The sequence below is a fragment of the Anas platyrhynchos genome, chromosome 8 (genome assembly GCF_047663525.1).
Source record: "Anas platyrhynchos isolate ZD024472 breed Pekin duck chromosome 8, IASCAAS_PekinDuck_T2T, whole genome shotgun sequence".
Lineage (NCBI taxonomy): Eukaryota > Metazoa > Chordata > Aves > Anseriformes > Anatidae > Anas > Anas platyrhynchos.
In genome coordinates, this window is record NC_092594.1 from 37,215,747 (window position 1) to 37,229,638 (window position 13,892).

Genomic DNA, 13,892 nt, shown 5'->3' on the forward strand with positions numbered 1-13,892 from the left:
GGTAACATTGCAGGGAAAAAAATTCACTGTTCACTGCTAGGTGACCTGGGCACTCAGCCACGTGCTGGAGCACATCACGACAATGCTGTAGCAGCAGTAGTTCACCCACAGGTGGTTTTTTAGATACTATGACGTGTTATTTTCCACAATGCCAATGCTTTCAGAATGCTGAAGAGTAGCATAAGCTGCAAAGTTAATGTTGTGTGCAGAAGCAGAGGCTGCATCATTTGGAAAGGGGAAGGCTCCTGCTCCTGGGGGGAGCTGGAGTGCTTTTGTTTTAAATCAGCAGCTATGATTTGGTTTTAACACTGTGGTGTTACGTGTCTCTCAACAAGTGTTTCTAACAAAACTGAAAAGCCCATTTCAACAGCTACTCACCAAAAACAAACAGTGAAGCTTGTATTTTCAGCACGGTTAGGTTTCACTGTTAAATACGTCAAGAACTTTTTTTTTTTGAGGTTAGCTGGGAGACGACCAAAAAAGTAACATCCAAAAGAACTTGGTTCTGTTGAAGTAAAAGCTGAGCTACTATGATGTAGTTTAAAAACAGCCAAAAAAACAACAACAACAAAAAAAAGCATACCACAAAGCACCCAACCAAAAACCCTGCTACCTCTTACAGCAATTTGCAGATGTAAATTGAGTTAAACTGCGTTTTTCCCTCAGCATATTGCAGCCAAAGCTGCCAATAGTTCAGAGAACACAAATTGATTGAATAATTACATACATAAAAAAGCATAAAGTAAATCAAAAAGCAATTTGTGGTGGTTTATTTAGGAGTCTGACTATTCTTATAATAACGTTAAGAAGTTTTTCCTAACTAAAAGAACATTCAGCTAAAAGCTAACAGTCAGTGATTGTTTCTGTGCTCTGATAATACCGACCGCCATTCCTACAGGCTTCACCAGGAGCTGTATCTCTGTATTGTCACACCATTTACTGTTTGAGCCCTTCCTGGAATTGGAGCAATTAACAAAGCCAGTAGCTTGCTTGCTAGCTTTTTTTTTTTTTTTACCAGTATATAGGTTGGTTCTCTGTAGTCGCTTAAGATGGAAGGAAGCAGAAGAGCTTCAGGTCCTAATTAGCCTGTTTTCCTGTACTCATCACCAGATCAGGGCAGAGTCCTTCCCACCCATATAAAAACATTAGTTTTGCGTGTATCTCTTTTCTTTGTCCTTGAGATGGCCTCCAGGGGTGATAAAGTGAGAGTCATACGATCCACCTTGTGTGGAACTGGAAATGGTTCTTAACAGACCCAGCTGTTTCTGAAAGGCAGAAGCCCAGTACACCAAGAGGTCAAAGAAACAGTAACTGCTTAAATAGCTAAGGCATGTGTAAGGAGTATTTGTAGCAGAAGCTTAGGGTAAAAACATTTCCCTCTCCCAAAAAATGATTAAATACCAACGTTCCTTATTCTGATAGTGACAATTCTGTAATTTGCTGCTGTAGCTGATTGTCCACCCTCATCCTTACTCTTATGCGCTATAAAGTATTTTCTTTTTGTTCTAGGCTCTGTGCAGGGCAGCTTGATGTAGGATGGCATACAGTTCATTTACAGGCTCTTTTCAGATCAATAATTATTTAATTTTCAGCTACAAAGGTTATTGTCAGGTTATATAAACTATTACCAGTTCATCCTAACTATTTATTTTTCCATTATCATGGAAGCAATCAGCTAGTGAATCCCATGTATATAATGGAAAAACAGCACAGAAAACTTGATGAGAATGGCGTAGAAACTGAGCAGAGTAACAGACACAACTTTCTTCAAACAAATTTTTTGGAAAATGTTATTTTTCTCTATCAAACTGCACAGGTATACAAGTGTAAAAAAAGCCGTTTATTAATAAAAATTCCCAAAGCTAGATACATACGTGTTTAAGCATATACTGCAACACATTTAGCACTTTGATTCTCAGAATTTGAGGTGTAAAAATTAGTTGATCTGTTTTGGTAACAGTACTTTGCAGGGGTAGCAAGAAATGACATTCAATTTTGTGCATTTATCCTGAACTTTGCTCTTTTTTTCTTTTAAAATCACTTTTTCAACACAAGAGAAGCCGCCCCTAACTCACCAATTTGAGCAGTGTGGTATTCACTATGCTGTAGGGGCGATTTTGGGCATGATAAAGGAGAAGAAACAGTTCTGTAACAACTTTCCCCATATATCATTAAATAACTAAACTAAAACATTGACCTAAAATGAAAATGTTTAAATTAGAGTCCCGTGTTTTAACTGTGGGTTTGAATTCAATACCTTTATATAGCGTGCCTCAGGTTAATGTTAGAGGAAACATCTTCACAGATGACGTGTCCATAACAGGCAGCTATGGCCAGTTAATTGCCTGTGGGTAAACAACTGAAATGTGTTCAGTAATCAAAATAATTCTTTGTGTTCCATCCTCTATCTTTTGGTCACAATCAGCATTAGAAGAAGTTATCTGTCAAACACTAACTTTTTAGGAATCTTGTTGCAAAGCCTGACACATTCATTTAGATAATATTTTGTAGGCTTCTTGGCAGGGTGATGAATTGATTAAATGAGCACCCCCTGCCCCAGCAGGAAGCACCCCTTTCCTGGAGCACCTTAGTTCTGTGAAGTTCTACATCGCTCCCGGGAGGCGTGGGATCTAATATTCATCTTTTAACATAGCTTCTTCTCATCCAGTTCCTGGAGGGAGGGTTATAGTACTTTTCTTTTCTTTTTTTTTTTTTTTTTTAAGCCAAGGCAGCGTAACTATTACATATTTGTGGTAAGAACATACAGAAAAAATAGCTTGTATTCCATGCATCGGTAAATCTAAATCAGCCTTCTGTACACAGTTGCATAAAACACCCATGAAGAAATGTATTATTTACATTGAGATTATCTTGTTGTGCACATTGTTAAGTTTAAATAGATGCCAGAAATTTTATCTAGATGTGCACCTGCCTAGCGCAATGAGCAATCCCGAACTGGTATTTGTAGGGGAGATTGGTTTACAGCCGTTTCTTCTCGCCTTTTAAGTACAATCAAGCAGATGTAGAAGTTTGGGTTGATGTGGAATGCATTTTTCACATAATATCTGTGGGGAGATAAGGAATGACTAAAATAAATAGCAATCAGAGAGCAGCAGCATCATTCATACGATCTGTTCACAATTATAGGTCTGTCCGATGTCCAGCAGTAGCCTCACTGCATAGAAAATAGACACACACATCCTGAGGCAATGCAGAACAACAGATGGTCTCCCGTGAGCTGTAGTAACACTTGAAGTTGTTTGAGAGTTTAGCTATAGAAAAACTTCAGCAATTATTTTAATTTGTTTAGCTATCACAGCTATAAACTTAACCAATAAGAAAGCAAAGGGCTCTGCAGTGTTGGTCATGTGGCAGAGGACAGAGAACCTGAAAAAGTGAGCGTGAAAACACAATGGTCAGTGAGTAAACAATCCTATCCAGTTATAGAGAGAGGAACTAATAGTAGAGACGTGAGGGCTGCCTGAGTTAACTTCATGTTGAAGATGAGTTTGACTCAAGCTACTAAGCCACTGTAATACTTAAATCCATTATTTTAGCATAAAAAGGCCACTCTGCATTTTGTAGGAGTCAGAAATTACCTCAGTGGAGAAAATGAGCTGCTGAACACGGTGCTAACTCTGCTTTCCTGCACTGCTTTCCATCCCTGATTGCTCTGTTCCCAGCCCATAAGGTGTAGGAGTGCTCTGCCCACTGCAGGGAGTGAGGCGCCATGGGGATGGCGTGTAGCTGGGTTGTAGGATAAATCTCTGGCATAAGAGCTTGTCATCAAGCAGGTTTAATTTTTTTTTTCTCTTCTAGGTTACTTTTGATTACACAATAGAATTTAACTTTCACTGAGAGGCAAAATGTACATGTCTGAGCTTACCCTTACTGACACAGTTATACAGCTTGTAAAAGCCATACAGCTGATTTTTCATATTCCTTCATATTACTTGAAATACTTTAACTTTCCAAAAGGAGTGATGTTCTCGCACTATAAAGGAAAGCCACGTAACCTGCAGATACTCTTCTTTAGAGACTTCTTTGGCTCGCTGGAATTTATAAAACATAACAGCAGCCAGTTTTCCCATGCCCAGGTAATATATGATGATAGACAAGGTCAGTCTCTAACTGGGCTTTTGCTTACAACAGTGGAACAGACAGCTAGCCAAAGGAGGAAGAATTTCAAAACCCATAAAACATGTCTCAAGGTGTCTGTTAGTGCATTGGTTTATGCTTTCTGCTGGGGGAATGCTAAGAAAGGAGATGCAGTGGATTGCAGAATGAGAGGAGTTTACATCTAATTTTGCAAAAGATGTGCGTAAATTTGCAAAAAAAATTGTGATAACTGACCCTCGAAGGTGCCAGGTTCTCTGTGCTGTCTTTCCCTGTACCCCTTGTTACCTGCGTGTTCTGTTCCTGGACATACAGAAACAGGACTTGAAACCTGCTCACCTCACTACTACTGGGCAGCCCCTGCTCAAACCCCAGTGGGACTAATCAGACAAATCACACAGAAGAGGGAGGTGTCCTTTCACTGATCAAAAGTCTTACTCTCTAACAACGATTACCTTAATTTCCTTGTTAGACTACAGCTGTGTGTCAGTGGGTTTGCTCCATCCCAGCTCTGCTACAGCCCTGTAAAGATGCTGGATCAGAGCGTTCCCAAGGCTGCCTCTTCTCGCAGATTCTGCATTTGCACCGCGGGCTGACTTAGCGCACATGCAGCCCGCCCAGCCTGGGGTGCGTGTGCAGGGATGGAACAGGAACATGAGCTGCTCCTGGGAAAGCTGCTGCTTGGAAGCGAGCTGCTGCAGCTGCCGCTTCAGCCAGGCCATCTGCCCTGCAGCCCACTGCGCTCTCTCGGAAAAAGGGAACTGCTTGGAGGCCCTCGGTGGCTGACTTGTTCTGGGTGGCTGCACCTGCCTGCCAGCAGGGAGCTGAGCCGTTTACTTGCGCGCTGCCAACACAGCGAGGGGTGCACACAGCAGCTTTGCAGGAGAGCATTGGCCCTGAGCTCGGGCAGTGAGGTTCTCCTGCTGCTAACAGCACAGCAGGGCTGCCACAGGCATGCTCCTTGGTGCATTCTGAGGAACCTATCATGGCATCTAAGAAGGCATAATCAGTACTTGTGCAGTACACAAGTTTTCTTACTTTGGTAACGTGTTACAATTGGATTGCTGTTCTTGAAACAAAACTACCTCAGTCATTATGATTACACTACCTGCACCTGCAGCGGGTGGGTATGCAGCAGACTGAGAGGCTACTGGGAGTCGAGGAGCAACCTGAAGAACGTGGCGCTATCGGCAGCCCGAGCATACTCTGCAGGAAGAAAAGCAGTGTTTCATGAGCAGGACAATGGTGTTTGTACAGAACTTGGGAAAATCACCACACAAATACAAGTTAAACAAACTTCTGCAATGGTTAGCAGAACTCCTTTTACTTCAGACAGTTACTGTGCCCCAGCTAAGCAACAGTAAGTTGAGAGTCTGAATTACTTGCAAGTGTATGCACAAATGCCACGTCTTTAGCAACGTTGACAAAACAGAATAGGATGTATTACCAGTGTTAAAGCCTGGTCTTTTTTTTTTTTCTATTAATAACAAAAGAAGAAATAACAAGCTATAAAGACCACAGTAGCAGACCTGTATCAAGGATTGCAAGAGGGACAACCATCCCGAGTCCTCTGCGAGGATGGCAAAGAGAGGCGACCGTACCTGAGCCCTGCTGACTGTTCCCCTTGCTCAGAGGGCCGTGCCGGGGTGAAAGGCTAAGCAGATGGCTGGAAGAAGCAGAGGAAAAGTGTGCAAGGGTAGAAAGGAACTCAGGGAATGAGAACATAAGGGGGAAGGGCCTTGAAGCAGGTGCTTCGGAGTGCCAAGATTTCTGAATGGCCTCCTGCAGCAGATGATCAGCTCTGCTCTCAGGGCTTGTAGTGGCTGCTGATGCTTCACGCTGCGATTCCCCCACCACAAAAGGGTGAAAGAATTCAGAATTACTTGCTATATATTAAACATACAGAGGAAAACAAGAGTATTTGCAGCACCTATAGCTAAAAAGACTCCTCCTATGAGGAAAGGGACTGCACAGAAACCTACACAGAGATGCATCAAAGCCGCTAGAGACAGGGGTGATGGCAAGGAGACTCCCTCCAGTGTCTCCATTGTGCCCTGGTGGACTCAGGGGATGTGGAATCCCCGTCTGTGCCTCCCGGGAGGTGCCAGGGACATTACCTGGAGCAGTCCCGGAGTAAGCCGGAAATTCTGCCCTGAAGTAGGGCTTCTGAGGTTACTCCACAAGAAAGCGTCCAACCCAGCTTTGCCTCAGGTCCAACTTTTCGGCATTATGCCTAATAAACACCCTTTGTTCATACAAATTATCATAAAAAAACTACCACTAACTGTCGCTTAAAATAGAAAACCGTCCAGCCTTGTATGACAAGCAACAGAAAAAGACTCGGATTTAATGACAAGTTGCTATTCTTTGGCTTCTTTGTGCTGAATGCAACTAATCCAGAAGTCCTCATGAACCCTTTACTCACTGATTGCAGCATTCAGACCACACGGTACTTAAAGAACCCGACACACTGAAGCAACCACGCCAAGGTCTGCCTTTCACTCTGAGAAGGTCTTAAAAAATGTAAGCTGCCCAGGCTCATATAATGAAGTTCATAACTTCATTAACTCAAGCTTTTTCCCATATATACCATAGGCTTCCAAATATATACCATGATATGTCATATTTATAGTAATATTTATAGAGATGGCATTAAGTTTTAGATATTCAGAGCCAAATAATACTATTTACCACTCAGATGCTCCAAAACAACACATTTGTCATAGCAGCTTAAGCTTTTATTTTTTTTTTTTGGTGAGTTAATGAGGATAATGAGTTGCTCAAAAATGCCTCAACAAAACAAACAAAACAACCACCCCTCTCTCTTGGTATTTTACATGCAGAACTCATGTGTGAGCTCAAGTACATAAAAGCAAAGACACCAAATACGAGGAAAACCCGCTGTGACCACAGCAGCTAGGAAAGGAGGAGACCTGAAAGACTCCTGGGGGTGCGGCACAAGCCCTGGCTGGGTGCAGGGACCAGCCTGCCCTCGCTCTCCTCTCATCAGCTCAATGTTTTAGGGTTGCTCACCACAAGGCAGCAGCTGGACAGTCACCAGAAACCTCACCCCCCCGTGCAAGTGGGTTGTTAAAAGCCTCGCTGCCCCTTACCAAGTCTCCTGTCCCTGGCCCGCAACAGCGCCAAAAGGGCAGAATCCTCCTGAGTTTCTTCTCCCCTCCTACTTCCACCACCATTCTTCCCTAAGTTTGACTGCTCTAAAACATTTACGGATCTAAAAAGCAGAGAGAAAAAAAATGTTCACCTGTCAGGTGATATAAAACCAATCTTCTACTAAATGTGCCAGAATAATTTTTCTCCACCTCAACCACAGTTAAAACCTTCAGTCTATTCATTACTGTCTTTTTATAGTATTTTTATTTAATAAAACCTATTAAGACTACCATACAAATCTCTTTACTTATGCTTTTATCTTTTAACTGATCAATTTTTATATTGCTGACATCCCTTCTTCACCATTTGCTCATTTAAAAATTCATAGTATATGAGCTATGTCTCTGGAGAAAACGTCTATAAAATTTGTTACAGCTGGCAAATGTGTATGAGTCAGTGATAGCACATGACTAAATGCTTCACAGAAAATAAAATTTGTTTCTGTAGTAAGCAGAACTGTTTAAATGTTATTTATTTTTATGTTTCAAAGAAAATATATTGTGAAGTGCTGCATTGATTTAATACGCAACAATGTCTGTGTACACGCTGTACAAGGAAAATTTATGAAACCTTTGCACAACTCCTTTAATTGAATTTTCCAAATCTCTCACCACACACAAATAATCAATATCTTCTGCAGAGAAAACCAGTCAGAATTATTACAGTCTTTCTTTTCAATTTTGTTGTCATCAGCACATACAGAGCACCTGGATATTTGTAATGTCTGGATAGCAAGTTATTTACACCTCTTAAACATATAATTGCTACTAAGTGAGTCCAAACTAATGTTTCTTTTCTTTTTTTTGTTTAAAATAATTATATTCATGGGAGAAAGCAGCATTTATTCTCATGTAGGAGTTACTACATGTAGCTGTTGAAGGAACTACAATTCTTTAATTTTTCATTAAACTTAATACGCTGAAGTCTAGAGCCACTAGAATTAAAAATTAATAGTTATTGAGTCTGTAAAAAGGTACACAGGAAAATAGAGCATAAACACAAGTGTGAAACTCATGAATAAGTGTGGTTGACACCTAGATATAAAATGCAGGTTGACAGTTCTGTATGTATATACGTCCGAGGCCTATAGTCATACGTCTCATGTGCATTTCTGTATCTGCCACCGAAGTTAATAGCTTAATATTTCATCTACATAGCAGAAGATGTTAAATCATTGGAGAGCTTTGTAAATTGCCCCCTTCTATCCAAAAAGCTTATCATGCTTGCAACCTCAGACCCGGATACTTCTCAAATCTCAGGCTGTATTTTAAAATACGTACTCGAAAGGTGCAGGCACATCCCACAGAACTGGGACCTGCTGGGGTGGTGGGGGATCCAACAGAGACGTGTCCAGCAGCTCCCTTACCTTGCTGTAGGGCTCCTTCAGTAGACAGCATTACTCACTTGTACTGGGCAAACCACAAGCACTGCAGATTTTGGGCACCAGGCGCAGTGGTTTCTGCTCTGTCTTCTAGACTGTAAAGGACTAGCACGGGTACAAACTAAAACAAGCCCTCTTGCACTGAATGAGGAGATGTGCTGTCGAATTAAGCCCAGGCAACAGGCTTTAATCCAACCAAATACAAATCAGTACACGACACTCGCCTCCTTACAGTTCATTCTGGGGGGAATCTTACAATTAGCTTTGATTGTAAATACAGGAGGGCAGAATGATTTCTCTGGGTCTCTGCTCGGGGAAATTCAAAACAATTTATGAGGAAACAAAATGGGTGAGTTGCAGTAAGTCTTTGTGTGCACGTGCACACTCACACATTCAGCACTGAACTAGTCCTAATTCAGTTTTGCTTAATGCATGCCCACTTAGGAGCATTCTCACTGAGGTATAACTTAAAAACGAAACTGAGATTAGTTTTTCTTCATGTCTATTTGCAGAAGAATCCTTATTAGCAGAAGCACAGATAGCTGTCCCACAAAGAAAAGATGAACAAGGCCAGGTCCCATCACACAAACAAAGTTACGATTCTTTGAAGCTGTCTGACAAATCACACGCAATGTAACACTCATTTTCATCAGCTGCTTTCAGCTCCAAGGCATCACCCACCAGTTGTGGATGTGTGCTGTGGGTCTGCACATTCCTCTTCTTGACCTCTGCCATTTGCCTGCATCGTAAGGGTCTAACTTGCCTTTTTTTGTTGTTGTTGTTTTTATTTTTTGGTCAGTATTAGCAGCTTCTCCCAAACAGATTAAGAAGAACTGAAATTCAGAAAATCCTCTCACAAATGCCTGTAAGTGGGACTGGCACAAGGAAAGCGCGTTGTTCGTTCTTACATTCAGCTCACGTACTGGTTCTCAATAAAGAAGACTGTAGGTTTGTTAAATAAAAAGATCTTTTCTAATACCTAGGTCCAGCCACTGCATCCATCTCATTGCTTCCCTGAAAAGAGAGTATTGCAGACAATCATGGTATTTCATAGTCACAGAATGGCTTGGGTTGGAAGGGACATTAAAGACCATCCAGTTCCAACCCCACTGCCAAAGAAAGGGCCCAACCTACTAGATCAGGTTGCTCAGGGCCCCATCGAGCCTGGCCTTGAACACCTCCAGGGAAGGGGCATCCACAGCCTCTCTGGGCAACCTGTTCCTGTGCCTCACCACCCTCTGAGTGAAGAATTTCCCCCTAACATCTCATCTAGATATCCCCTCTCTTCGCTCCATTTGCTTTCAAGGAATGGAAATTCTGGAAAGAAACTCAGTTTCTGACTAAGTTAATTTGTGAATTAATTCAGTTCACTTAATAATTTCTGATTAGCCAGTTCATTGGACTTACTTTTCCCAATAAAGGTATAATTTCTTACCTGCAAGTGAATGCAAAGTTGGGCAGAGAGAAACCCTGTTTTTTATGTTAGTTTTTACAGTCAGAAAAAAACTACAGATATGTTACAGAAAACATACAACTAAATTCTGGTATCTTCCCTTTTCCCCAGAAGATTCCACAGGAAGGGGAGGAGAAAGGATAGGTGGGAGACAAACACCCAAGTATCTCTAAAGCTCAACAAATTTATTCTACTTCATTTAAGAATGAGTTACAAATATATTGTAAAATTGATTTACCTTCACTCACAGCAACCCAAAAGCAGTCCAGACCCAAGCTATTCAGTTGCTTATACACAAAGACACAATAAAAAGTCCAGACTCAAACTGACATAAATTGGGTTAAACTGTGGAATACTGTGTTCTTACCATTTTATCTGTTTTGAGAAGGTTTCTGTATTTTGCAGTGTCTCTGAAATGGGCTCTCATGCTTTGTGATATATACATAGTTGTTCTGGACACAGAAAATCACAGGTAAGAAGGCTAAACTAAACAAAAAGTAAAAAAGGAACCACTTACTTATTTTTGAACAAAGAGGTCAACGTTTTCACTGTCCGCTCTATAAAGTACAGCGAAACTGGATAGAAGAATGGGAACTCAGTAGTACTTTGTCTCTAATTTCTCCATTTTGCTTTCATTCCTAATTTCACGTAGGGTTAGATGAAAACCCATCTAGTTAACCCTGACCTGGTCTCTTGGAAAGCAACCATTACTGTTACCAAGAGTACAAACTCAAATCACTTAATTGAAAATAATATGAAAGTTAGGAACATTTAGAACTAAACTTAATAGGGATGATCATATTTGGCCTTGGGCTTGTGAGATGAACAAAAAGACAAAATATCAAGTATTTTTAATTTCATTACAGGATACAGTCTGAAAATAGTTTCCCTAATGCTCTATTTGATCTTCTACAACACTCTCTTACTGTTTCTTAATTGGGCAGCACAGTCATGGACATGATTTATGTCAGCGTTTATCTTTTGGGGAAACAGACATTATTAATACAGTTCGTAACAACCAGCTTAAGTAGTTTTCTTTTTTTAGAATATTGTCTTCACTCCTTCAAACATAGAAACGATTAAACTTTCCCTTAAAATATGCATATCGCAACCTACACATTTATTTTCAACACACATAAAGCATGTTTTGGAGAGCAGCATACTGACTAGATTTCATCTCTTGGCAGCTGTTTTACAGTTTGCTTACATTCTATTCAAAAACATTTTGTTTACTGTAAATGCTAGTCATGGACAAACAATGATGCCATTTTTTATGTTGGTCACACAAGATGATATACAGAGTCCTGCATAATGCTGCCCATTGAGCAAGGAATGTTTTGTATTAAGTTGTTTTATGTAGAGATTGTTTATGTAAAGTAAATAAATTTCATGCCTCACCATGTGATGATAATGTGACATTCCATCTGTATCAAGCCACAGAATAGTCATAGGTTTTAAATTTTGAGCATAACTAATTAAAAATAATTACAGAAAACCACATCCAAAATTAAAAGGCAAAGTAAAACATTTCTAAATGCTTTCTTTTATCTTTCATCTCTCCTACTCCTACATTTTCAAGTTTGCAAAAATGGAATCTGTTCTTTATCAAAGGAAAATTGACATCGAAAGTTCATCAAAATTGGTCAGCTTAAGCTCATCGTTCTATTTCTCATCCTACTTTCACAAAATACACCATTTCTTATCAAACAAGACTGATCACTAGATATATGCTTAGTGTTATGGGCTAGTTTCTAGAGCAAAGATGGGACTATAAATGTGTATCCTGGTGATCATTAAAAAGCAGCGCACAAAGGAAGCAGCCTGTTTAAATCTGCAGTGGCCCACGGTGCTCACCATTATCGCTGCCTGATGGGGCTGTGATCATTTGAACAGAAGGACAGGGGGAATAGAAGCGGTAAATCAGAAAGAGCAGATTGCACAAATGAATCAGATTCCTCAAAAAATAACGACACTCCTTTTCATTCCATGGTAATAAGGAGAACTTAAGTTTGATCAGTGTTCTTCACTATAATGAAAGAATTCCGCGCAGCAGAAAGAATTTAGGCCCGTGGAACACTAGATAGAAACAAAACCAAGGGTTTCCTTGTGAAACACTAAGCAATAACACTTGTTGGGACTGCTGGCAGACAAAGCAGCACGTTGCCATTGCTGATTTTGATTCTGGTTTCGCTCTATTTCAATATGGAACGTAAGAAACTAACAGCAAGTGAATGTGAGTTGATTTTAGTGAGAGTGAAAAAGAAAAAAAAATCTTGTTTGTATCCCCTCCAGCCACCTTCCCAGCTAGACAAGGCACTAAAGTGGCTATGTGGGCCACGCTATATTAAAAGCCACCAACTTCAAATATTTTCACAGCACCAGTTATGAAGAAACCTAATAGTCAGGATTTCACAGTCCCCTGGAGTGTGCTAAATACCTCCCAATACATATAAGGTGATAAAGGTTCTGCTGCAGAGTGTATGTTACTTGGCTTATACACTGAAAATGCAGGGGAAGGGAAGAGAATGAGGAAGAACAAGGATAACTGGTATATATAAAGGGTATGTAATGTCTCTGGGATCGGACTACACTTATTTCTGGACCATGCCTCAAGTGCAGGACTGTTAATGATTCACAATTTCATGGAAAAATACCCAACACAATCAAATAGCTGAAAAGATTAAATTTACATTTGAACAGAGCAAGAGTTTAGGCTGGCTTGCATGCTCAGAAGAAATATATTTGATTATTACAATTTTCATATGCTAAAGGTTATCCAACTTATTTAAAGTAGAAAAAAATAAGAAGAAATCAACTAAAAGGAATCATCACAGCATCTATTACATATGAGTTGTGTGTATATATATATATATATACACACACATACACATACACACATATATATATGTATGTGTATGAACTTATATACCTTGGGCAGGAAGTTTTCCATGGTTTCTTTCCAACAGCTGTAGTTCTTCTGCTTGACCCACTAGTGAAGAAATGAAGAAAAAAAAATAAAATAAAAATCAATAGATGTTTCCCCAGAGATTTCAAAGAGAAGAATACATCTTCTTTTTCGCTTTCAAAGCATTCGTATTTTTCAAGTGATAACAGAAAAAAAAAACAAACTTATCTATATGTTGTGCTCAAAAAAATTTAACAACAAATATTTCAATATGAACAAAATTTTGAAAAGTTATGCTTACAAGCCTCAGACTACATTTTGTTCCCATTTTTGTCTTCCAGTGCTGACATGGTGCTTTGTTCCAATTCAGAGGATTATTTCCCATTTTAAAGGCAACAGGAAGCTAACAGAAACAGTGGGCATAACAGAAAGTGTCAACAATAGGTCTGGCATCTCATTTGCAACCTTCTCCTGGATATGGTGGTCTTACTGCCCTATCCAGGGTGTAGGGTAGTAATGTAAACACAGACTGTTTTCACAAAACTTCGTTTTGTTTAAGAAAGCATCCGGTTATATGCATTACAGTGGGAACTCGTACAGTGTATACAAATGCAAAATAAAAACTGAATGAGCACTGGAATAAGTCAGGAAAGAAATGTTAATTTAAACAACAGGAACTGCTGGAATTGTGTGGTGCACACATTCCACTGCTGGGGTGCATTCACCTAATGCATTAAAGGAGTCACAGTGCTCTTCGGTCAGAAACATCCTCTAGTACCTGGGGCTTTACTGTCCACCTGTTTCCAGCTGCAAACATACGTAGCAGTCTCGGCCAGCATTTGTTCTGCTCTCCTACAGCTAAT

General features: G+C 40.1%; 1 protein-coding gene across 9 annotated transcripts in view; it reads right to left on the reverse strand.

Moving 5' to 3' along the window:
• Positions 1–2,692: 2,692 nt before the first annotated feature.
• Positions 2,693–13,892, reverse strand: part of ITGB3BP (integrin subunit beta 3 binding protein) — a 28,034-nt gene continuing 16,834 nt past the window's right edge. The window contains exons 7-10 of one of the 9 annotated variants that reach the window (XR_011811154.1): positions 13,054–13,113; positions 5,718–5,782; positions 5,231–5,322; positions 2,693–3,065 (exon numbers count right to left, since the gene is read on the reverse strand). Coding sequence is in view for 5 of the 9 variants with exons in the window: in XM_072041976.1 (XP_071898077.1) it covers positions 5,264–5,322; positions 13,054–13,113 (119 nt within the window). In the remaining 4 variants the exon portion in view is untranslated. Of the gene's footprint in view, positions 3,388–5,224; positions 5,323–5,645; positions 5,783–7,229; positions 7,352–10,590; positions 10,611–13,053; positions 13,114–13,892 lie in introns of those variants that run through there. The other 8 variants (XR_011811153.1, XR_011811155.1, XM_072041976.1 and 5 more) reach the window with 8 other exon arrangements.